The sequence below is a fragment of the Pyrus communis genome, chromosome 17, assembly GCF_041283825.1.
Source record: "Pyrus communis isolate YQ-2024b chromosome 17, ASM4128382v1, whole genome shotgun sequence".
NCBI classification, from domain to species: Eukaryota; Viridiplantae; Streptophyta; class Magnoliopsida; order Rosales; family Rosaceae; genus Pyrus; species Pyrus communis.
Window position 1 is genome coordinate 21,189,768 of NC_142581.1, and position 25,886 is coordinate 21,215,653.

At 37.6% G+C, this 25,886-nt stretch overlaps 3 protein-coding genes across 3 annotated transcripts; 1 reads left to right on the forward strand and 2 right to left on the reverse strand.

The window, feature by feature from the left end:
* The first annotated feature begins 7,633 nt into the window (after nt 1–7,633).
* Nucleotides 7,634–15,096, forward strand: LOC137708245 (pleiotropic drug resistance protein 1-like). The gene is made up of 23 exons (XM_068447279.2): nt 7,634–8,153; nt 8,545–8,665; nt 8,777–8,865; nt 8,984–9,068; nt 9,170–9,329; nt 9,448–9,524; nt 10,066–10,119; nt 10,206–10,296; nt 10,394–10,695; nt 10,780–11,061; nt 11,152–11,468; nt 11,551–11,711; nt 11,791–11,894; nt 11,985–12,141; nt 12,217–12,404; nt 12,505–12,837; nt 12,960–13,250; nt 13,330–13,413; nt 13,503–13,636; nt 13,781–14,008; nt 14,098–14,269; nt 14,349–14,603; nt 14,697–15,096. The coding sequence occupies exons 1-23, from the start codon at nt 7,816–7,818 to the stop codon at nt 14,952–14,954; spliced, it is 4,281 nt and encodes a 1,426-aa protein (XP_068303380.2). The 5' UTR covers nt 7,634–7,815; the 3' UTR covers nt 14,955–15,096.
* A 1,965-nt stretch (nt 15,097–17,061) lies between these two features.
* On the reverse strand, nt 17,062–21,070 carry LOC137707601 (PII, uridylyltransferase (DUF2921)). Its single transcript, XM_068446507.2, has one exon. It carries the CDS (start codon nt 20,431–20,433, stop codon nt 17,212–17,214), a length of 3,222 nt encoding a protein of 1,073 aa, XP_068302608.2. The 5' UTR covers nt 20,434–21,070; the 3' UTR covers nt 17,062–17,211.
* Nucleotides 21,071–22,042: 972 nt separating this feature from the next.
* On the reverse strand, nt 22,043–25,473 carry LOC137709417 (heat shock 70 kDa protein, mitochondrial). Its single transcript, XM_068448508.2, has 6 exons — nt 25,270–25,473; nt 24,535–24,599; nt 24,335–24,413; nt 23,666–24,232; nt 22,962–23,582; nt 22,043–22,859 (listed from the first exon to the last, which is right to left on the reverse strand). The coding sequence occupies exons 1-6, from the start codon at nt 25,342–25,344 to the stop codon at nt 22,227–22,229; spliced, it is 2,040 nt and encodes a 679-aa protein (XP_068304609.1). The 5' UTR covers nt 25,345–25,473; the 3' UTR covers nt 22,043–22,226.
* Nucleotides 25,474–25,886: the final 413 nt, after the last annotated feature.

The window sequence follows — 25,886 nt, forward strand, 5'->3', positions numbered from 1 at the left end:
TGTTGGGCTGCTATAGACCTGCTCTGGAATTGTACCTCACTTACTAGCACTTATTCTAGTACTTTGTATGCTAGTTTTTAATTATTCGTACCTTTTATTACTGTTCTATTAGCTTCCGCACGTGCACATGGCTACGTCACCTTCGTGTGACGGCCAGCACTCCCTGATCTCGGTCGGGGTGTGTCAGAACGTACGACTTGGTAATTACAAAATTGTACTATATATGTCCTGTCATCTCTGACAAATAATGGTTTCAACGTTCGATTATATTGAAATTTGTTTAATAATATATCAAGAATTTTGGCAGATTGTGTACACTAAAAGAAACAATACTAGTTAATATTTCCTGACTTTTTTGAGAAACAACATTCTAATTTATCGAGAAGAGAAAACTTAACTGTCGTAAGGTATCTTTATATTCTAGCCAACTTGGTTTACACTATAAAATATTTTTCATTATTTGTAAATTGATTATAGGACCACTCTAAAGAAAATTATAGGACAATTTTGATGGATGGGTTAGGAATTAGGACCACCAATTAATTATAAGTAAATCTTTTATTATTAAGAGCCAAGGATTGTTGTTATATTCTTGTGCGGGCAATGAAAACAGTCCAGGGATTAGTTAGTATAATTGCAATATGTAATAATGAAATTTTTTCTTGAAATGTCATATAAATGTATATGCTTTTATCAATTTCTTATATGAACTAAAATTTTAAACAATTTGTCATAGTAAATTGGCTTTTTAGCCAAAATACTTCTTAAGATTTGCATAACTTCTCACTTTGGTCTCTAAGATTTGAAATCCATAGAAGTGGTCCCTGAGATTGTCCACCATCAATCATTTTGATCCTTGGGTGAAAACTTTATGTTAAATAAGTATGAAAATGACAAAATTACCCTCAATTTAATAAACAATAGGCCAAAATGATTTGACCAAAATTGAGGGTATTTTTGTCATTTTATCCTTATTTTATGGAGATTTTTTATGAAAGAACCAAAATGATTGATTGTGCACAAACTCAGGGACCAATTCTATTGATTTCAAATCTCAGGAACCAAAATGAGGAGTTATGCAAATCTCATGGACCATTTTGGCTAAAAAGCCTACTAACTTTTTAAAATCATTAATTTGTCATCTCACTTTAACTCCATTAAGTTTTTCATCCAAAATAAATCATGTGGTTTGCACATGACTTGTGTTCAAGGTGATTTTAAACATTTCAACCTTAAAAATATCACTTAACTTTATCATAGATTAGAATGACTATATTTTTTAGGATCACAAATGGACCTGAAATTATTCCACATCATCACGATAGTCCCTAAAGTTAAAAATCTATTAGTCTAGTCCTTGAAAATAGATGTCGCATATAAATGTGGTCCTTCAATCACAATTCTACCCAAAAATCTATTATATACTAATGTGGCACATAAATGGGTCTCACAAGATTTACAGGTTTTGTATCACAAATGGTTCCTAAATTAACACACATCATCAAGATGGTCCATGAAATTGAAAATTGACCACTGTAATCCCTGAAAATAGGTGTCACAAATCAATATGATCCTGGCACAATTCTGTCAAAAATACTTTGTTATGTTTTGATGTGGGTTTAATAATTTAATAATTAATTAAAAATTGTCAAAATACCTTTGTGCACAATGAGATTATCTCAAGACAGAGTTTGTCGTTCTCCACATCACAAAGACCATCAGGAGAGCGCCCAACAAGCTTTCGAATATCTAAGGTTGTGAGGTTATCAATCACTCAAATGTCAAAGTTGATGTTACAAAAGTCGTCCCCAATCCAAGCCGTCACCAAGGGTGGTCTCAATCTTGTTCCAATTCGGTGAAAGGTGTTGAAGGATATAAGATGGGTGCCTTGAGAAATTTTTTTTTTTTTTCAAAGAAGAGACGGGGGAGTCGACCATAGATGGAGGTAGATGAGTGTGGATTGGGATCGGAGGTGATTGCAGGACTGGGATTCTAGGTTGAAAGCTTTTTTAATTAATCATTAAACCAATTTCGAACTTATTTTTAATTTAATTAGAATTGTGGAACCCATTTATAGGTCACGTCAGTACATAATAGATTTTTCGATAAAATTATGATGGAAAGACCCTATTTCTAAGACTATACTAATCGATTTTCAATTTTAGATATCATATAGGTCAATTTCAGTGTATGATTAATGTTTGCGATATGTTTTCCACCAAAACAAGTGTTTGTAATTTTTTTCATGTTTAATATAATATATTAGATTAGGAGGAGTGGGAAATGACATAGGACCTCTGGTAGATGATGCTTCTAATAAATTGAGATATAAATTTTTTGCGATTAACGGAAGTTTCGAAAATATGAAACAAATGATTTATTGGATAATTATACAATTCTTAGCTTTTACTTTTTGATTTTTCGTTTTTGTTTTGTGATACCATTGCCTTTACTTTCGCATCCCTCTCATCATTATTCCTCCACCCTTCACTGCCTCTCATATCTTCCACATGTTTGTCATCTATTTTTCACACATTTTGACACTCATTTTACAAGTTTTACTTTGTAAAGTATTTCAACGATATGATCTGCTTATATCTTAGAACATCATTGATAGATCATTCTTGCAAATATTAGACAAATCTAAAATCATTAACATATTCATTTGTAATGAAGAAAACGGACGAATACAGTTCTATAAGAAACACTGAATTTAATCATATGACTTCGGATATAAGTAATTTTTTATAGACATAATTTTTAAAGTAAGATATTAAAAAAAAGACGGTTGGATCATTGAAATATATTGAGAAATAAACTCCACAAAAACGTGTGTAAAAAATTATGTCCTCAAATAAAACCTTATACATGACATCAAAAGAACACTACAACTTTATGTAGATTCCATGCATCCGGCAGAAAAAACCTTATATGACCGATATTTGTGGTCCAAAAAAAGGTTAGGACCACTCTCATTTTCGTATTTCGTATTTGCATGCGTTTGTTTTGTTTTGCAAATCAAAGATTTAGCTTTTGGATGAATATGTAAGAGCAGGTGGAACATTATTGGATCCTAATCGAATCGTAAGTGCCTGATTTTCTTCTGCATTTAATGTTTTGTTGTCAATTATTATGATAAAAAAAAAATGTATCGTACGTCTAGGATTGGATGTAATGCCATAAATAGTAAATCTTAAAATCCTTTGAACAACATCTATAAAAAAATGTAAAATATTGATAGTACAAATAAATAATTAAATATAAGGGTCCTTCCGCCTTGTAATGCGCATAAGTATTTATATGACCCCTTATATTAATCTTATGATAGATTAAGTTATCAACTTAAATAATTCTTATTACATAGAAGCACAATAATTCTGCAAAGTGATTAAATTTAAAAAAAAAATTCTCGTGTGAAAAACCTTATGTCTTCTTCTCCTACCGTCTCAATCCTTCATATCCCCTTCCTCTCTCCATCTCCTGCTCTCTCAATCGTTCATCCCCCCTTCTCTCTTTTGAGTATTTTGTTTTTTCCTTTTCGTGTATGAAAATGGGAGAGGCAATTTTTTAACCATCGTCGGAAAATTTCATTATGAGAAAAGGGTTCATGTATTCAAGAAGAAGGGGATTTGGTGCTTTATAACTAACTGGGTTTGAATGTTAATAATAAAATATTGGATGAAATTTGATGTGTAAAGTTATGAGGGTTTTTTGCAATTGGATTACTGGGTTTAGATGTTCGATAAGGAGACTAGGTTTTGCAGATGGAAGGGATTCAACATGACGTGGAACCTTCTTCTCCTTTTTTTTTAATTAATTAGTACTTTATTTCTGTCTAACAAGAATTATTTAAGTTGATTGCTTAATCTACCATAAGATTAACATGATGGCTCATATAAAACGGACCTCACATGTCCTCAAAATGAGAACCTTAGGAGAGCAGCTCTCATGTGTGAAGTACTAGTGTAAGAGGTAATTGCTCCCACCAGATAATAGATTAATGTAAAGGAATTCTAATTCTTCTCTTACTAGAAAACCATAATACATAAAATTCCAAGAATAACCTAGCATAAGAAGTAATTAAATTGCTAGGTTACTAACATTTTCAACACCACCCTTTAAACTCACGACTATGCCGAAAAACTAAAAAAAATAAAAAAATCAATAAATAAAAATTGCTAGGTTACTAACATTTTCAACACCACCCTTTAAACGCATACGAGTTGTTGATGCCGGTTCCAATGTGATCCAAAATTTAATCCAAACCAATGCCTATGACAAATTCTAATGTTTCTAACGTTGATGCCGATGCCAATGTAATTGCAAATACCAGGCGAACTTCCAGTCCTTGTGCTAATGTGAACTCCTAACACTAATGTCAATGTGAACTTCCAATGCCAATACCAATGCACTAGGTGTTCTCATTATTCTAAAAATCTCTGCCTAGCACCGCCTAAGCGCTAGACGGTTGGCCAATGCCCCGATTAATGTCTAGGCATTTGAAAATTAAGAAAAGGCACCTAAACCTTCTGAGACGCCACCTAGGCACCCACCTAGCCCACCCAAACCCGTATAGGTTGCAATTCACTTAGACAGAAAATAGATAACTTTCATTTTGCATTTTTTTTTTTTGAATAAATTGTAAGAGACTTGTTGAATACTTAAATGAACACACATTATATGATTGTTCTCAATGTTTTCATTATGTTCCAATACTTCATAATATATTTTAAGTTTAGACAGACACTTATTTATATGAAATATAATAGATTTACTTAAATCCGCCTAGTCCGTCTAGGCGCATGCCTGGCCGCCTAGGAGCTATGTCCCAGCTCACCGTCCAACTAGCGCCTAGCATTCTTATTAGGTGAATTTAGGAAACCTTGGTGGTACGAGATGAATTTTATTGATGACGAACCAAAGAACTAGGGGTTGACAAAGGGCTTCTCTTAAAAATACAATATATATGAATTGAGTAAGATTATACCTATAGATTCTCTTTAGTTTATCTGTGTTTTTTTATTTTATTTGTTCATTTGTATATCGAACTAAGCCCATAACGTTTGGCCCAATCGACATGGGCTACACCGGAGTTGGATCCAATATCACTGTTTTGGCCCGGTGATATGTATGCTACACTAAAACAACTGCTATTCAACCCTAGTGTGTGTTGTTTTTTAACTCTTTTTATGGAGAGCAACTTCAATGAAAGGGGTCATGTGGTGATGAACCCTGTTCTATATAAGTCATTCTCCTTTTTATGGAGTTTGAGCACATGAATTATACAAAAGCTTAGGTCTAAACCGCTAGCATAACTAAGACATACTATTGCTTATTTATATGATTTTTTTTTTCTGGTATACTTAAAGAGAATGTGGCATGAACACTTTACAAGGTCACCTATCCTAAGAGTTTAAGACTATTTCTATCCAAATCTGCTTAACTACAAAGTTGTGATGAGATCTGATGCATATGAGTTTGGTACAAGACTTTAGTTCGAAAGAGCTTGAAATGTGTTCAAGTCTTCTGATCCTTCTTGTTTTGGTTATTCCAAGCCCAGAGTTCTTATTAGTTTGGTCTTGTTTGGACTTGAGCCCTCTGTTCACCAAAGAATACATTAATTATGGCCCATAAATGAAGTGCATGGTGGAACCGGACATGAAAGAAGAGTAAATTGTAGCAGTAGTTCCTCAACTTTAATCAAATTGGAGCAACAGTCCCTCAACTAAAAATCCATTACCATTGGTCCCTCAACTCATCAAAATGTGTAGCTATGGTCCTTTTCATCAACTTCATCAGAATTTTGTTAAAATGAGTTATGTTGGAAGGATCATTGCTACAATTGGGGTCCCTCAGCTCATCCAACTGTGTAGTTATGGTCATTTTCGTCAACATCGTCAGAATTTTGTTAAAATGAGTTATGTTGGAAGGACCATTGCTACAATTGGGTTAAAATTGAGGGATCATTGATCCAAATAGGTTAAAGTTGAGGGACTAATGATAATGAATTTTTAGTTGATGGGCCATAACTGCACGTTTTGATGAGTTGAGGGACCAATGGTAATGGATTTTTAGTTGAGGAATTATTGTTCCAATTGAGTTAAAGTTAAGGGATCATTGCTACAATTTACCCCATGAAAGAAAGAAATAGAAAGAGTGAGATGTAACCTCGGCTGCACGGTAGGGTTTCTTGCATACTACAGTTGGATATTCTTTTCATTTATAGTTGCACTTCAACCATTGGATAAAACCCAATGGCTAATAGATATATTGGGTATTGACCAAACAAAATAGATATATTGGGTGATAGATGTTCTCTTACAAGAGAGTCCGACAATGTAAAATGTTTGTGTTGCAACACCAAATTTAATTAAGAGAATTTTTATTTGGACCCAATTGTCTTATCTCTATACTCAATTAAAACATTTTCTCTATTAAACTTCCAAGTTTGCTCTTAAATAAATAACAATAAAAAAAATAAACATTGGTGTTTTTATCTCTGCACCCAATAACTCAAAACCTAGCACACCATTGCACTCCTCCATTATTTCCGGCGAAACCCACCAAAGTGACAGCAAAAAATTCTATCGAGATCACGAACGACCATGGGCTCCAAAATTTTCAATTGGGATTATTTATTGGAAATTTTAGGGGTAAATTATCAAGACCATATCCAGTAATATAATCGAAATTCAAGTCATGTAAAAGTAGTTTCATCCACGGCATGATTTGGAGAACCCAAAAAAGAAAATAAGCAGAAGCTGCAAATCAAAACCATTTTTGTGAAGGAGAAGCTGCGAGAAGCCATACCTGCCCCAGTGAAGGAGCTTCCGTGGAGAAAAGCAGGAGATGCAACACTGGAGCAGTTGCTTCTGCTTGGAAAAAAACATTCATATGGTCATATGTTAGTTTGGGCACCCTCAGCTTCTTATCAGACATCATATTTTCCATCTCCAGAAACTATAAATTGGTAATACCATTTGGTCTGTTTGTTGGGTGCTACTTGACTGATATTTTGAAGGAGACATTGTAGGAAGTGCTTTCCAGGTCGGAGGAGAATGCCAATGGGATAGCAGTTTGTTTCGCCAAAAATAATGGAGGGGTGGAGTAGTGCGCTAGGTTTTGGGTCATTGGGTGTCGAGATACAAACATCAATTTTTATTTTCTTATTTATTTATTTAAGGTTAAACTTGAAAGTTTAATGGATAAAACATTTTAGTTGGATGTAGAGATAAGATAACTGGATTCAAATAAAATTTCTCTTTAATTAATGATCGAGATTAATGTATTGTCTGACAAAAGAACATTTTATGCATCTCAACGCAATTTAAAGCATTGTATGTGTTTGATTAAATGCTAGAATTATATCCTCTCTCTTTTTTTCATCAAAAAGGAGGACGATGGTTTAATGGTTTTTAATTTATTTTTTATTTATTTCTGGTTTGAAATCATGCATCCACAAAAGAAGGTGGCACCATTTCTGAAAAAAAGCAAAAAGAATAGTTCCCTTTGTATATGGTCACCACATATATGTACAACGCGAGAGAAAGGGCGATGACATCTCGATCCCTCTAGTTTTGTTCCTATTCCCACCAACCGTGGAAACATATATATTCTAACAAGAAAATCTTCTGAAAGTCTTTGGTGTAAAAGCTTTTCTCTCTGCTGGATATAAATGAATCTCACATGCAAAAAAACTTCCTTCAATTATATCAGTTTATGTACACTTAATCGTCTTAGGGTTGTTGATACATTACATTAGAGTTTTAACCTTTTTCCTTACATATTAAAGAATAGATTATAGTTGAGGTTGCAATGGATACAAGAAATAATCTTTACGAAGCAAGTCAGAGTTTTCGAGCAAACAGTTCTTCGGTTTGGAGGGACACTGGTATGGAAGTTTTCTCGAGGCCCTCCATGACTTCCAACCATGAAGATGAAGAAGAAGACCTCAAGTGGGCTGCACTTGAAAGACTTCCCACATTCAACCGTTTAAAGAAAGGTTTGCTCACTTCTTCAAGCGGCGAGGCAAGTGAAGTTGATGTACGTAAACTTGGGTTTCAAGAAAGGAATAATTTAATTCAGAGGCTTGTGAAAGATACCGAAACCCAGAACGAGAAGTTCTTAATGAGGCTGAGAGAGCGACTCGATAGGTAATTAATATACTAACATATTTATATATCAGTCATTCTACAATGCGGTTAACTACAGTTTAAAAAGGTACACAGCGGAATTTTCCCCTTCAACTGTCGTATTACTAAAAAACCATTATTCAATGATTCCCTTTAGAATTACTCTTGTTATCAATTAGCGCTGAAGGAATCACATGAATAGAACCACATTATGGGGAAGTCAGCTGTTTTGAGAATATCACACATGTTAGATGGAATACTGCATCAAAAGTTCAAAATTTATTGAACTTCTCCACCCATTGTCAATTGCTTTTGGGTGGATGCTGACATTCTAATGAACCGACTAATTGGTTTTGTATTGTGTTGGATACTTGAACTTTTTAACACCTTTAACTTGTTGGAAATATGTCAGAGCTGGAGTGGAAATTCCAGCACTGGAGGTAAGATACGAGCATATCAAAGTCGAAGCAGAAGCTCATGTAGGAACAAGGGCATTGCCTTCATTCTTTAACTTTTACATTAATTTTTTCGAGGTAAACCTGCAATCGAATCAAGATTACTTCTTTCTTGCTGTTCTACTTAAACCTGGATTTTCTTAATTCTTCCCCCTGCTTATGTTGCCCTTCAATTTTTTTTTTCTTCAGGGCATCTTGTCTAGTCTCCACTTGCTTAAGAGTAGGAAGAAACACGTGTCTATCCTCCGTGATCTTAGTGGAATCATTAGGCCTAGCAGGTCAAAATGCAAAGACTCTGATCATCTATACCTGAAATTAATGACATGTTATAGCTATTACTTGGTTCCCAAATTTTGTTATTAACTTTTGTTTGGGGGGCTGATGCAAATTTTGCAGAATAACATTGCTTTTAGGTCCTCCAAGTTCTGGAAGGACCTCGTTATTGCTGGCTCTTGCCGGGAAGCTTTCACCAGATGTAGAGGTAAGTTAATATTGCTACATATAGAGCTTTAGCTGTTCATGCTGTATTCAGTTAAGTAGCTTCAGAACTAGAATCCATAAGTTTTCGAACTTTACTTACAGTTCTCAGGGAAGGTGACATACAATGGCCTTGACATGAATGAATCTGCACCTTGGAGAGCTTCTGCCTACATCAGTCAGCATGATATCCATAATCCTGAAATGACTGTAAGAGAAACCTTGTCCTTCTCTTCTAGATGCCAGGGGGTCGGACATCGTCATGGTTAGTTTTTTTTTTATGACTTATGAGTACATATTCTATTTATCAGAATTCAGATCACTATATCTACTATTTCTAACTTATTCGCAGGATGACTAATTGTTAATATGGCCATCTACAGAATGGTTAGCAGAATTGTCAAGGAGAGAGAAAGCAGCAAATATTCAGCCTGATCCTGATATTGATGTCTTCATGAAGGTAAAAAACTGAAGCTAGATATATTATGTGATTTTCGGGCTAATAAGGATGTCCTTTTATGGACATTCTATTTCCAGAATGTGATTCAACGATCGTTACCATTCAGTTTTTAGAGTCTCTTTCAAGGATTTGCCCATCCCAAAAAGGCTACATCGATCAGTAATTATTTAGCTGTTTGATTATCCGTAATTTCATTTCTGTAATCTAATAAACAATGTTTTCCGCACATTTTGGATGACAGTACAGTTTTTTTGGTACGGAGATACGCTTGAATAAGGACCTAAGATAAGATATAAACGCTCCGATGAAATGGATTATGTTGTGGCCCTAGGAAGGATGTCCATAACTTAGACTAATGGGACTGGTTGTGACAATCTCATGAGTCCATATTTAAAGCTAAAATATGTATGTCAAGATATGTAGCTTGTGTAAATATTCTCCATTCTTAAAGTCACCAAGATTAAAACCAACTTTTGGTGATTTTGCAATCTTAAGGTGGTATTACTAAATGCTAAGCTTGAGTTGGTTTCAAATATTTCAGGCATCAGCTATACAAGGCCAGAAGGCAAATGTTTTCACAGATTATGTTCTGAAGGTATCATCTCCACATCACAATCCATTATTATTCATTGGTTTCAAAAATTTATCAGATTAGTCATCAACTTCGCTTTCCACTCGCAGATTTTAGGACTAGACATATGTGCAGAAACCATGGTCGGGGATGGAATGCTAAGGGGTATTTCGGGTGGTCAAAAGAAGCGTGTCACGACAGGTGTTTAGGCACAAGCTTTTATTTCAAGTGATGTGTTGTACTTGTATGTCTCCTAGACCTAGTAATTGTCTGAATAACTCTACCGATTACATTGCAGGTGAGATGCTGGTTGGACCAGCAAAGGTTCTGTTCATGGATGAGATTTCTACTGGTTTGGACAGCTCAACAACTTATCAAATTGTGAACTCGCTTAGGCAATCCATGCACATTCTCAACGGAACTGCTGTTATTGCTCTCCTCCAGCCACCACCAGAAACTTATAACCTTTTTGATGACATTATACTCCTCTCCGATGGTCAAATTGTGTACCAGGGGCCCCGTGAACACGTGCTAGAGTTCTTTGAGTCCTTAGGCTTCAAATGTCCTGAAAGAAAAGGCGTGGCCGATTTTCTGCAGGAAGTAAGCTTAGATATACATGATTGATCTCTTACCTATGTAAGCCCTTCTCCTTTATGTTTTCGCAAAATTGAATTATTGTTGTAGGTGACTTCAGAGAAAGATCAGGAGCAATATTGGGCTCATAGGGATAAGGCTTACAAATTTGTCACGGTCAAGGAATTCACTGATACATTTCAGTCTTTCCATGTTGGGAAGAAAATAAAAGAGGACCTTTCGGTTCCATTTGACAAGAGTGACAAGGGTGCAGAACTTTTGGCTCCCCAAAAATATGGTGTTGGAAAGAAAGAACTCCTTAAAGCCTGCATGTCAAGAGAATACTTGCTAATGAAGAGGAACTCATTCGTCTATGTATTCAAGTTTGTTCAGGTTAATCAGAATTCTACTTTGTTATATTTAGTTTTAGTTATACATTTTTGTGCGTCTATAATATTCTCTTAATCTTATTTATTCTAATAGCTTATAGTGATGGCATTCATTACAATGACACTCTTCATACGGACAAGGATGCATCGAGATTCAATAACAGATGGAGGCATTTTCACTGGTGCCTTATTTTTCTGTATGATAATGGTCATGTTTAATGGAATGTCTGAGCTCAGTTTGACCATTGCCAAGCTTTCTGTTTTTTACAAGCAAAGGGACCTCATGTTTTTCCCTGCTTGGGCATATGCACTTCCCGGATGGTTGATCAAGGTTCCCCTCTCATTCGTGGAAGTTGGAATTTGGGTTTTCATGACCTACTACGTGATTGGTTTCGATCCAAATGTGCATAGGTAATGCTTGGATTTGTAACCGTGTTGGAAACTTTCGTTTACATTTTTTCACTTTCTGTTCTGTTAATCTATGTGTGTGCAGGTTGTTTAGACAGTACTTTGTATTCATACTTGTCCATCAAATGGCTTCTGGATTATTCCGACTTATTGCAGCACTTGGTAGGAATATGGTTATTGCTACCACAGGCGGATCATTTGCACTGCTAGTACTCTTTGTAAACGGTGGCTTTGTTCTTTCAAGAGGTATGATACATACAAGTTTGACACAAAAATAGACTTGCGAAGCAAGACAATCCTTGTAATGCACCTTTCTTTGCTGCAGTGGATATAAAGAAATGGTGGATATGGGCTTACTGGATATCGCCAATGATGTATGCGCAGAATGCAGTGGAAGTAAACGAGTTCCTGGGGAATAGCTGGAAACATGTAAACTATTGACTTAGCCATGTATAAAAATTAAAGGTTTTTTGTTTGTCTCGTAATCTCTCTGAAGTTTGAATTGCTTTCGTATGAAAGGTTCTTCCAAACACAGAACAGCCGTTGGGAATTTTGGTTTTGAAGTCTAGAGGATTCTTTACAGAACAACGCTGGTATTGGATAGGAGTTGGGGGTCTGATTGGATTTATAATACTATTCAACTTGGCTTATGTCTTGGCCCTCACTTATCTCGACTGTGAGTACCTTAATTTGAATTAATAACTTGAAATGTGAGAGCTCATGTTTTCACATTGTTCAAATAATTGTACAGCTTATGACAAGGCTCAGAGTAGTCAATTGGACGAATCTCAAGAAAATGAACAAGCTCAAAAAACTGCAAATGAAGGGAACAGAGCTAGCGCTGATATAAACTCCAGTAAGAAAAAAGGAATGACTCTTCCATTTCAACAACAATCTCTCACCTTTAATGACATTGTGTACTCTGTTGACATGCCACCGGTAATTAACAAATTTTAATGTTTACGATTCAGATAGCAAGTTGTTTTTACTTTTAAAACAGCACATTTACAAAACACAGTTGTTTTAATTGAACTTGCAGGAAATGAAGAATCAGGGTGTCAGTGAGGATAAGCTGGTGCTTTTGAAGGGTGTGAGCGGTGCTTTCAGGCCTGGTGTCCTCACCGCTTTGATGGGTGTCAGTGGTGCTGGTAAAACTACCCTCATGGATGTGCTAGCTGGTAGGAAAACTGGGGGTTATATTGACGGTGATATCAAAATTTCTGGATATCCCAAAAAGCAAGAAACCTTTGCTCGAATTTCAGGATACTGTGAACAAAATGACATCCATTCTCCTCATGTTACTGTCTATGAGTCTTTGCTTTTTTCTGCTTGGCTCCGCCTACCCTCTGAAGTCAATTCTACAACAAGAAAGGTTGCATTCCGGAAACCTCGTCCTTGCTCTTTTATCTGGCTAATAAAGGATAGTTTTATAACTTCGACTAAAAGTTTTAGTGTTCAAAAGCTATAGCAATTCTAAATTCTAACTGATGGCAGATGTTTGTGGAGGAGGTGATGGAGCTTGTGGAACTAAAACCTTTGCGGAAAGCGCTAGTTGGCTTGCCAGGTGTGAATGGTCTCTCAACTGAGCAACGGAAGAGGCTCACCATTGCTGTTGAACTAGTGGCAAACCCTTCCATAATATTCATGGACGAGCCAACTTCAGGGCTAGATGCTAGAGCTGCTGCAATTGTCATGAGAACAGTTAGGAACACTGTGGACACTGGAAGAACAGTTGTCTGCACCATTCATCAGCCAAGCATTGACATATTTGAATCTTTTGATGAGGTGAGAAATGTTGGTACATCACTAAAGCTATATGTTCGCAAAATTATCTGACAGTAATACATTCAACAAAATGTTCCAGTTATTGTTGATGAAGCGTGGAGGAGAAGAAATATATGTAGGGCCTTTAGGCCACCATTCTTGTGATTTGATCAAGTATTTTGAGGTATGTGATGATGATAATCTGCAATGGAACAACGCGTTTTAGTTTTAATCTAAATGCTTTTGGTGACGTAGATGTTGCATTATGTCTAGGACATTGAAGGAGTCAGTAAAATTAAAGGTGATTACAACCCTGCAACTTGGATGTTGGAAGTTAGCTCTTATGCACAAGAACAAGCTTTGGGAGTTGATTTTTCCAAAGTGTACAAAAATTCTGAACTGTATCGGTAGGTATTATCGTAAATGCATCATCAGACTTTATGGCATAAAACACATCTAACTGTTTGAAATTCTGTATTTATCTTAGCCTTCATGGTAATGCAATTGAAATATAGTAATGAAGTAGTACGACTGTCTGGCGTGTGTCTCAGGAGAAACAAAGAACTTATTAGGCAACTGAGCACACCTCCTGCCGATTCCAGAGATCTCCATTTCCCTTCTCAATACTCTCAATCATTTTATGCTCAATGCATAGCCTGCTTTTGGAAACAAAGATTGTCGTATTGGCGCAATCCACCATACACTGCTGTAAGATTTTTGTTCACAGCTATCATAGCCATCATGTTTGGCACAATGTTCTGGGACCTGGGCTCCAAAACGTAAGCTACATCTATCATTTATCAACAAAAGTTCAACCTTTAGTCATTCCAATCAACATATAAACACATTTCCATCCTCCCCATTGTAGGAAAAAGCAGCAAGACCTGTTTAATGCAATGGGCTGTATGTATTGTGCTGTTCAATTCATTGGAATCCAAAATGCTGGTAGTGTGCAGCCAGTCGTTTCAGTTGAACGAACGGTTTTCTACAGAGAAAAAGCTGCTGGAATGTATTCACCCTTAGCGTATGCCTTTGCACAGGTAGTCGATTTACACAAATTTCATGATTCGTCTACAACGAGGTAATATTTTATGTAAGCAACTTCAATGTTCTATGCAGATTATAATTGAGCTCCCGTACATTTTCATCCAAACTCTGGTTTACGCTGTCATCGTGTACTCCATGATGGGACATCAATGGACTGCTGCTAAATTCTTTTGGTATTTGTTCTTCATGTACTTCACATTGTTATATTTCACCTTTTATGGGATGATGGCTGTGGCTGTGACGCCAAATTTCCACATAGCTACTATAATTTCCTCCGCATTTTATGGAGTGTGGAACCTCTTTTCCGGATTTATTGTCCCGCGAACTGTAAGTATTGTTTTCAAATGCCACCTTTCTTTTGCTCATTTCGTGCATAGACACTAATGGAAGTGTTACTTTATACTTTCTTGTTCGTAACAGAGAATGCCCGTGTGGTGGAGATGGTACTATTATATATGTCCAGTTTCTTGGACCTTATATGGACTAGTTATATCACAGTACGGAGATATGGACGACATGCTTGACAATGGTGTAACAGTTAAACAGTTTTTGAAAAGTTATTTCGGCTTCGAACACAAGTTTCTAGGACCAGTTGCAGGTATTGTTACAGCGTTTGTTATTCTCTTCGGACTTATTTTTGCCGTTTCCATCAAGGTTTTCAATTTCCAGAAAAGATAGAAATTTATTTACGTTGGATGTCACGGGCTAGAACCATCACTGACCTCGTAGATACGATGAAAGTTATCATCAATCTGTAATTTTGCATACCATTTGTAGCAAGTACACCTTCAAAATATAAACGATATTATCAGTTTGTGCATCTTGTATTACCACTGATCCCATTCTTGTACGAAGTATTTACCAAAGCACGAGGTTTTGCAGTTCTTGGATTGGCTCGATTTCTTGCATTGCAAGATTTCTCTATACCCAGGGTTTACTGCAAATTATGAAACTTCAAACCATTTGGATTATCTTCGCGTATCTTCGCGGTTAAGATTGATTAAAGGAATTACGATGACTTGATATGTAACTTGTTTTAGTAATCTAAAATTGCTCTTCGCAAATAATACAAAGAAACATCTATCGATTTGAAAATTAAACGCCCGAATAGAGAAGGCAAAGATGAATCCAAAGAGCATTGTAACCCCAACACGCACTGCTGCAACAACTCCCACAAAATCATGTCTGAAACCAAAGTAATGTCTCAGGAATTGTTCACAGTTTGACGGCCATTACCGAGCACATCGTTCAGATCTCCAAAATGTGATGCAATCAATCCATACAAGGTCCAAGCCACCGGCCGTGGGATGATGAATCCTGAAAAGAGGTTCCACGTTGCATAAAATGCAGAGGAAACAATCGCAGCAATATGATCGTTTGGCGTCACAGCCACAGTCATCATGCCGTAAAATGTGAAGTACAGCATTTTGTATCCCGAGGAAGAGAACGGCAGCATACAGAGAACCCATTTCATTGAACAAAATCTTGTTGCCTTTTTCTGCATCAAATAACACAAAGAAAATTTGAACACAGGAAAAATGGAGAAAAATGAAAAATGAAAGAAGAAGAAAAGGCTAACGAGTTTCACCAACTTACGTTTTGGAGCCGAGGTTCCAGAACATTGACCCCAACATCAATGTTACGACAGTTGTGAAGAGAAATCTTACTGCATTGTATAAAGGTTGCTCCGATATGACCAATGTTGTTTCCATAAGCAAGCAATGGACTGGACGAGAAATGGTTGAGTATTGAGTAGGGACATACATGTCCTTTGAAGAAGGAGCAGGTGTGCTGAATTCAAGTGATTATTTCCTGCAGTGAACGAACCATATAGAGGGAATTGCATGTCCATCTGAATTGGTATTGAAACTGTTCAAAACCATACCACTTGGTTTATACCTCTTTATTAAGAGACACCACTTCATATGAAACATGTCTCTTCAATTTGAATTGATATTGGAACTACCAGAACATGTTTCTAATATAATAGAAAGGTTAGGGAGAAGAGCTTGCTGTCTGCTTCACAAGCCTTCACTGTCCCGTTCTGTAACTTCCCTTCTTTCGTCCATCCACGAGGTTGTAAAAAGAGAGAAAGGGGCGGCTATCCAACGGAAGTCATTTTGGTTGTATGCCACGAGGTCCCTATGGACAAGGGGACAAGTGAATCATTGCTTTTGGGCGCGGGCAGCCCTCTACCATCCATCCCATCACATTCCATCGTATCATATTGTACTTAAGTGTTTTATGAGTTAGATATGGAGTATCAACCTTTAATACCAAAAGGACACAACTCCACCTTCGAAAAGGAGTGAGAATTTGAAATCTACAGAATAGACCGACCGGTCGCCCTTGTTCAGGTGCACTGTTTTGTGCTTTGATGCCTAGGCCGACTCGTTAGCCAGAAAAGGCAGACCAGTCACCCGTGTCTGAAGTTCCAGACAGAGGCCACAGCCTTTATTTCACCGGTTGTTCGTTTTACCTCAAATGTAATCCAAAAACAAGTCACAAGGTAGGTTAGTAACAAGTAACAACCAAAGCCCTGAGTAATACAAATTAGGGTTTTGGTCTTGAGACAAAACGATGAACGCACATTTGATGTTAATTTACCACCAAAGTCCTGCGGCCGGCCTGGGTGATGAAAAAATCGAATACCAAACTTCGAGTGCAAGAATAGACGCTTTTAACAAAGAAAAAAAGGCACACAGAATCTAAAGTGCACAAAAAAAAAAAAAAAAAAAAACAGTACACAGAATCTAAAGCAGCAGCACAAGACAGAACAGGAAAATTGGAGAATTTGTGTCTTATCATTCTTTTAGAAGCCAACATGAACATGCCAAAGTGAGAACAAACTTCAAAGTAACACCAACCGTGCATATATTTTTACAACACCACCATTTTCTGTATGTAATCTTAAAGGGTTTTACACATTACGATTCTACTCTCCATCATCATTCTCTTTCTCTTTCTCGTGTCTAGCATTACCATTGACACCGGAAACAAGCTCAGCTTCAAATGCCATGGAACTTGAAGGCAACCTCTCATACATTCTCGAACCCAAAGGAAGAAGCCTATATTGCCCCACAGTAAGAGTCTGGCTGATCCTCTCGTAACTCCACCTCTGCTGAGCATAGACTATACCTGCAAGGATGATTGCTGTAACCGGTATGGCAATATCCCCAAACTTGGAGTAAAAATCCGTAGTCGGGTTGACAAGCTCGTAGTCCTCTGCAAAGTAAGGATTGAGAGCAGGAGCTCTAATATAATCATAAATGTGAGGGAAGATTCTGACCAATGTGATTGCAAAGAAATAGAACTTTCTGAGCGGTTTGCAATCAATCTGCCACACAACGTTGCCAATGATTTGTGGGATAAGGAAAAAATCTTGAACAAGACCGACATACTCCTCTAGCTCAGTTTCCCACTCCCACAGTGCATGAGAATTTGCTCTAGCTATTCTATAGCTTTTTGTCCGAATATATCTTCTGCTAGTCGTCATACTATGAATGATTAAGACAATGACATAGCCAATAAAATGTATTGCAAAGGTAGTCAGAAGCACCCGTTTATCACTCGGTACACGATGTGGCTCAAGAGGAGTTTGCGTAAGTAATCTGATTCGAGATTTCCACACCTTCTGACAGAGCCTTAAAGTCAGTAAAAGTGAAACCATCACCAGAAACTTTACTGTGTAATCAAGTATATGGTACCACTGATTGTTCTCAAGGTCATACGAAGATATTGCATTGGAGTCAGAAGATATTCTCTTGAAGAGCGCTTCAGCGTCAGTGACCAGAGGAATGCTGTACCCAATGGCTTGGATACCTAGCATGAACAGAGAGATGTAAGGAACAGAATCCACATTATGCCTGATGTAAAACAGTTGGCTTAAAATGCCAGAAATTGCCAGGGAAAGAGTCAAAATCCGGAGGATTCCCTCAATACCCCGACGAGAGAGTATGCTTTCCCGCTGTTTTCTGTACATAATAGGAAGAGTTCTGAGCTTGACTGTACTAAAGAAAAGGGGGTCATCTTCATTCCTTTGACTGGCTACGGAAATACTTGCTGTTGGATTGCCTAACCATAGAGATGTAGTGGGAGGATATGACACAACCACCTCAATTAAACAATCAAGCCCAGCCTCAAGATCCATGCTCTCATACAAGATCTTCCATGAGGCTCGAACATCCCTGCAGCCAACTAGATACATCTTTCCCACATGTGGGTCATAAAGACCCTCCAGAAAGAGAACTGAAAAATTGCTGAAACCTTTCCCAGTGATGGTGAGTTGTGCGGATACATTCATAAGGAGCTGCTTTTCAGTGTATTCAGCCTTCGTGTGGTAAGGAGTCTCCTCTTCTGCACTGGAACTGTTTTGTGGAGACCAAAAGCGCCCAAACAAGGGACCAACTGACAGAATCTCCATCTGAATATCTATTCTTGATGAGTAAAGATCTCGGATTGGATCGAGAAACGCAGACTCGTGAAGGGTTAGGTCTTCCGAGAGAAGAGAAAGACTGACTTGAAAAGATTCTGTATCTTCCAGTTTGGGAAAATTCAGCAGCGATTTTTTTATGACGGTTCCAACACTAAAGGCCTCATTTTTTTCCAGGATAACAGCAGCTGAATCAAGTTTTGTGTACCTGTAGTTTGGACTGGAGGTTCTGAAGTAATTCCACAGCTCTGTAGGCTGCACTAGCTTTTCAAAGGAGAGAGGAAAAAACGATGCACCACTGTCATTGATGCTGGATAAACTTCCATAAATAATGCTTCGTTGCTTTATGGAAAAAGAGACTGGTATGTACAGGCAGATTCGACTATTGCATTGACCTCCTTGAACATCAGCAAGTCCAAGGCAACCAGCCATGCAAAGCTGCCCGCTGGTAGACTTCCAAATTCCCTCTGCTGCAACGGTCATGTTGTTAAGCCCAGTTCTCTTTGCCGCAGTATAGTCATTCTCTAGCGGGGAAACAGCCCTAAACACAGCTGAAACCCTTGCTGAACTGGCATTTACTGCGGAATTTTTTTGTTCACACTTGATATCCTGCATAAAAATTTTCACACCTTTAAAGCTTCCATTTGATGCCCTAATCTCTTTATCTGCCACAAATGGACCCAGCTTGCTGCAAAAATCACCCGGGAAATTACATCTCCAGTTTGGCAAGACAGTGAAAGCTTGTTCCCGTGTAACTTCTTGGAGGATTTCACAAAACGAAGGACCTTTGTAAATGCTAATGCCACCATATATCAAGTTATCATTAGAAGGGTACGGATCACATGCTCTTGACACAATCTTTTCAGCTCCAAACTCATACGTTGCGGACTTTCCCAACTGCGATGAAATGTGAACCGTATCAAAGTACTTTGAGTTTGACTTTGGATTTAAGCTTCTTAATTCTCCTTGGATAACCCTATTTGTCAATGAGAAAGTCGCTGGATAATGAAGAACTAGTAGAATCTGATCATCTTCAGAAAGAGGAGGTTGGTCATAATTTACATCAGAAGCCTTCAACCACTCCCAGGGATTAGCAGAATCAGTCTCCCGGGACGGCAACATTGTACTCCCCAACAAACACATTACTCTTTCCCCACCATTTTTCTTGGATTCAGTGTAAATCCCTTGGAAGGAAACTGTGAGCTGAGAATGGCCGGGCCATATTTGAAATTTTGGATTTCCTTCATACCTATAATCCGCAAAGCTACCACCTTTAGTAATGCCCAAAACCATGACCCCACTAACACTCACTGACTTCTTGGATCGATGGGCACGATCAACATCCATAACCCAAAATGAAACCAAGTTCGATGATGTACGATTAATATCCTCCACCAAGCTCATTTCAAATTCTCTATCATCAAATGGGATAATTGGGGCATCACCCACCTCCTGCCTCCAGTCCCCATTGACAAAAAAAAGCTCAGTTTTTATGCTATAAATTCGATTATCTTCAGCTTTCAGTTCAGAAGCAGAAGAAAGAACAAAACGACATTCTTTCTTCACTTCATCGATCCGATCATAACTGTAAGTAACAGGGCTTCCACTTCTTCCATTTGTAAATTCGAATCCTGGTTCTGATTGCTCTGAATAAGTGAGCCCCAAATTAAACAGCAACCCATAAACGCTCCAAACCACAACAACCAAACATGCAAACTTCATCATCTCAAACCTTCTAAAATTCCTATCACTTTCTTCAAGGTTTCTCAGCTGCCCAGAACCTTAAACTACTCAAATTTGAAAACCCAATTCTTCAAATCTCAAATTTCTACTCAGTTTCCACAAATTTCATCCATCCACAGAGGTCAAGTCAATGAACAATATAACACAATATCCTTGAAAGGGTACTCAATCTTAAGCCTATACTTTCATGGGTAGTGTTTGAATCCAACCAAAATTTTAAAGTAAGGAACACAACCTGAATCTGTCCACTCTTGCATGGATTACCGTGAAGAAGATGAACCCCACTTGCTGAAATTTGGATCTAGAGAAAGAGAGAGAGAGCTAGCAGAGTTGATTGGATCTAGAGAGAGAGAGTGAGACGGTTGAGTGAATCTGTCCACTCTTGCATGGATTACTGTGAAGAAGATGAACCCCACTTGCTGAAACTTGGATCTAGAGAGAGAGAGAGAGAGAGAGCTAGCAGAGTTGATTGGATCTAGAGAGAGAGGAAGTGAGACGGTTGAGTGAATCTGAAGTTGAACTGGTTTCTGGTGGAACACCAAACAGTGAATGTTTTTCTCAAGTTTTTGGCTTTTCGTGATTATTTTTTTCTGCAAGAACTTGAAGATATTTCTTTCTCTCTTTCTAGAAATAACGGTCAACTCCTTTAAACAAACGATTGAACTCCAAACGCCCCCTAAATTTTTTAATTTTTTAATTTTTTAATTTTTTTGACAAAACGATAGCAATTTTAAATAGAATATTATTTTACATTTGTTACAAAATCTCTACTGGCATGTTATTATAGTGGTAAAAAGATATTGTGCTCTTTTATGACGGCATGTTAATTTATTAACGTTATCGCTCGATTAAAAAAAAATTGTTACAAAAATCTATTATCTCTCTCTTTCCATTTTCACACTACCATTTAAATTTGTTAAAAATGCATCTTCTATAATTCTATTGTTATTTTCTAAGTAAACTCATAGTTGCTATTCAAAATTCTAATTAAGATATTAATATTAGTGCACGGACTATAACAAAAATGGTTTATACCAAAAGAGTAAAATGACAGCTTGCTATCAAAAATTATTTATACCAAAATTACAAGTTTAGGAAGATTGTAGAATTAAATCTAAAAGACACTACAAGTGGTGGACTGCCTTTGTTGTTAATCTTAAAAACACTAAGTTATGAGTTCAAACCCGTAGTTTATAGCAAAATTATTATTGTTTTGCATTTTTTTAAGTGATGAAAAATGATTAGGAAAAATAAAATAAAAGATTAGCGCGCATGTGGCTCAAAACAAATTTTGAGTTGCGTGGATTGTTAGTTGAGAAAAAGTGCAAGTAAGATTGCAAGAGAAGCAAAAGTCACCATCCCTGGATTTATTCATCTACCTTGTTATTTTGCTAAATTCTTCTTCTCGTGTTGGAAAAGTTTATTGAGTTGTCTTTCTATTGGGTTAGTTTGTTCTGTTGTTTTAGATTGTATTCAATAAGTAACTAGATTGTATTGTTTAAAATTGTCACCAAACTAATCTATTTTTTCGTTCAACATACTGCTAAATCCAATCCAATCCAATCTTTGACAGCAAACGAAGCGTTAGAGATTTTTAGACAATGACTGAATAATTCCCACAAATCAGGGAATCATTCACTACCAAAAAATTTCAATTACTAATTTAAAATTAAATTCAACAAAATAATGTTTTGAAAGCATACTTGCTCAATAATCTAATTACATGAAAGACATCTTTTATCCCACTTTCATAACTAAGACAAGTGCTTCGCTACTCACTTCTTCATCTCTTGGTACTCTGCCACCGGAGCTTCGTCTCCTTCGTTCTGTGAGCCTCCAGACGATGAGCCACCACCGCCTCCAGAACCCTTCGACATATGCTCACCAATCTTTGACACAGCTTTGTTTGCAATGTCAAGCTTCGACTTAATCTCATCAGCATTGTCCCCTCCAATTGCCGTCCTCAAGTCAGCAACTGCATCCTCGATTTCTTTAGCGATTTCGCTCGGAACTTTGTCATGGTATTCGCTCAAACTCTTCTCAATGCTGTAGATGCTGGTGTCCGCACTGTTTTTTATATCAACGAGAGCTTTCCTCTGCTGATCCTTTTGAGCATGCAGCTCGGCATCCTTGATCATTCTCTGAATTTCCTCCTCCGTAGGCCCTGCGCTTGAGCGGATGGTAACCTGTTGCTCCTTACCAGTGGCCTTGTCCCTTGCAGAAACAGTTACTATACCGTTGGCATCAATGTCAAATGTAACTTCAATCTGAGGCATTCCCCTCGGTGCTGGAGGGATGCCTTGAAGGTCAAACTCTCCAAGAAGCTTGTTGTCAGCAGCCATTTCTCTCTCCCCTTGTAGCACCTTGATACCGACGTGAGTTTGGTTGTCAGCAGCTGTCGAAAATACCTGCACAATTCCATAACAAAAGGTAGGATAAGATGCAAACAGTTCAGCAACACGCACAGTTAAGTAATCAATGTAAGTTTAAACATTTTCTTGAGGACTGACCTGACTCTTCTTTGTTGGAATTGTAGTGTTTCTAGCAATCAGCTTGGCGAATATACCACCCAATGTTTCGATACCAAGTGATAGAGGAGTAACATCGAGAAGAAGCAACTCCTTAACATCACCACGAAGAATACCACCCTGGATGGCAGCTCCCAAAGCAACTGCCTCATCTGGATTGACTCCTTTGCTTGGGCTCTTTCCAAATATTTCTGCAACTACCTCTTGCACTTTAGGAACACGAGTCATTCCTCCAACAAGAAGGACCTCATCCACATCCTTAATAGACGTGTTGGCATCCCTCAAACAATTCTTGCACGGTACCTTTGTCCTCTCAATCAGGTGATTAACCAGGCTTTCAAACTTTGATCGGGTCAGCGTGATGTTCAGATGCTTAGCGCCCGAAGCATCAGCTGTGATGAACGGAAGGTTTATCTCAGTTTGAGATGAAGATGAAAGTTCAATCTTAGCTTTCTCGGCTGCCTCCCGAAGCCTCTGCAAGGCAAGTCTATCCTCTGTAAGTTCAATACCCTCAGTTCTCTTGAATTCACTCACTAAGAAGTCCAGCAAAGCATTGTCAAAATCCTCTCCCCCCAAGAATGTGTCACCATTTGTTGCTTTCACCTACATAAGAGAGAATTCTTACTAGGTCTTCCAAAATAAAGGACAAGAAGACAGGATCTAACAGTATAGCAAACTGTGCATACCTCAAAAACACCATTGGATATCTCCAGAATGGATACGTCAAATGTCCCACCACCAAGATCAAATACAGCAATTAGGCCTTCCTTGCTGGTCATACCATAGGAAAGAGCAGCAGCAGTTGGCTCATTTATGATTCTCTCTACGGTTAGCCCTGCAATTCTTCCAGCATCCTTTGTGGCCTGTCTCTGGGCATCATTGAAATAAGCTGGGACCGTGATCACAGCTCTAGAAACAGACTTTCCAAGGTAAGCCTCAGCAGTTTCTTTCATCTTTGTCAGAACAAAAGCTCCAATCTGGCCTGGAGCGTACTGCTGTCCATTGACTTCAACCCATGCTTCTCCATTTGGAGCTTTAACAATCTTGTATGGAACCATCTTCATTTCCTTTTGTGTTTGGGCATCGTTAAAGTGTCTCCCAATCAGACGCTTGGTTCCAGAAACTGTGTTCGTTGGGTTCGTCACAGCCTGACGTTTTGCTGGAGTACCAACAAGAAGTTCTCCTTTCTGGTTCATGGCAACTACTGATGGTGTGGTCCGAGCTCCTTCAGAGTTCTCGATAACTTTGGGATTCTGTGATAATCCACAATTAATCATCAAATACAAAAACACACAACCAAAAGAATACTTAAAGAATTCAACCATCACAAATATGAGAACATAATGAAGGGTTACCTTGCCCTCCATCACAGCAACACATGAGTTGGTTGTGCCCAAATCGATCCCAATTATATCGTTGCCAGCAGGTCTAGAACTGTTTCAAGCATAACATGTTATTAATAAGCTAAATCGACTAGGAAAAAATCCAAATTAAAAACCGAAAGAAAATCTGCTATAGTAAAACTAAAAATCGACTATCCAAAATTCCAAATTACCTGAAAGGTCTTGCTAAGCTTGCCCACTTCTGGCTCAAAGGTGATGGCTTGGCAATGCTAGTAAACTTTTGCACCGAAAAAGAAAACAAACAAACAAAAAAATAGATAATTAAGCTTCTTAATGCAATTGTTCAATTCATATTGCATTATCCTATAAAACTTCAAATCAATGAATTCCACAATGTAAAAAACACGAACCCCAAAATACTATCTTTTTTCTTTAGAACCTAACAATAACTAGCAACTTATGAAAACCCATTCATCAAAGTAGCACATATTTGTCAAAATGTAGTGTCAAGATACAATTAAGGTGAAGATCATACTAGTCTCTCGGCATGCGCTGACACACACGTAAAACCAAAACCACATCTTGAGCAACTGATCTTATTAACCAAACACCTTCAAACTATACAATAATTTGTACAAAACAAAAAGAAGAATTCCATCAAATGTTCAATTAAATAATAATTAAAAACCACTATTTTCAAACAGCCCTCTTTCACTGGAAAAATATCAATCATATCAGACAACAGTATGAATTCAGAAAAAGACAGAAAATCAAATATCTACCAAAAATTTAAGAGCTCATAGCTATCAAACAACCCGAAACAAAAACCAATTTACAATTAAATAACCACAAGCGACAGAGAGAGATGAAATACATAGATATTCATCGTCCCAGAAAACGAAGGAAAAACCAAAAGATTGAAAATTTAATGAGAATGTGCGACTTACGGAACGGTAGGCGGAGAGGGAGGCCGACGCGACGTCGCGGCGCCGGAAGTTACGGAGCAAAGCAACGGCGGCCATGGCTCTGCTTCGAGCAGCAACAGAGAAACAATGAGAGAGAGGGAGGGAGGGAGGGAGAGAGAGAGAGAGAGAGAGAGAGAGAGAGAGAGAGAGAGAACGAGAAGAACAGAGGGTTTGCAGTGAGTGTTGGGATTGAGTAGGGTTTAGGGTTTTGCGGTATTTATGAGGCGGAGAGATGGGCAGGGCCGGAAGGACGACGGCCCAAGAAAACTCGCCTTTCTTGCTGCGAAAGTTAATTGACTTGACGGAAAAGAAATTTAATTAATTAAATATTTTATATTGGTAATCAGTATTCCGATCTAGTGGTAATTCTCTTCACTTGTAAGTTAGATATTTTAAGTTTGATTCTTATCTAAGGCAAATTTGAACCACATTATTGCTAGTCCATTGTGAAACTAAGTCTACCTCCTAACGCTATTTCTTTACTAAAATTCATCAACTTTACATAGTTTTAGAGCTCGTTTGGATATGCTTTTAAAATGATTGAAAGCGTTTTTGGTGGAAATATTTTTAGAAACAATCCTTAGTAAAAATGTTAGTAA

Excerpts from the sequence above, each read along its gene's own strand:
- LOC137709417 (XM_068448508.2), bottom strand. The coding sequence starts at position 25,344 with ATGGCCGCCGTTGCTTTGCTCCGTAACTTCCGGCGCCGCGACGTCGCG. Across the intron at positions 23,583-23,665 it reads TATCCAATGGTGTTTTTGAG|GTGAAAGCAACAAATGGTGA; the intron begins GTATGCACAGTT and ends TCTCTTATGTAG. Across the intron at positions 22,860-22,961 it reads TTCCAACAAAGAAGAGTCAG|GTATTTTCGACAGCTGCTGA; the intron begins GTCAGTCCTCAA and ends GGAATTGTGCAG.
- LOC137708245 (XM_068447279.2), top strand. The coding sequence starts at position 7,816 with ATGGATACAAGAAATAATCTTTACGAAGCAAGTCAGAGTTTTCGAGCA. Across the intron at positions 10,696-10,779 it reads TGGCCGATTTTCTGCAGGAA|GTGACTTCAGAGAAAGATCA; the intron begins GTAAGCTTAGAT and ends TTATTGTTGTAG. Across the intron at positions 14,009-14,097 it reads TGGGACCTGGGCTCCAAAAC|GAAAAAGCAGCAAGACCTGT; the intron begins GTAAGCTACATC and ends TCCCCATTGTAG.
- LOC137707601 (XM_068446507.2), bottom strand. The coding sequence starts at position 20,433 with ATGATGAAGTTTGCATGTTTGGTTGTTGTGGTTTGGAGCGTTTATGGG.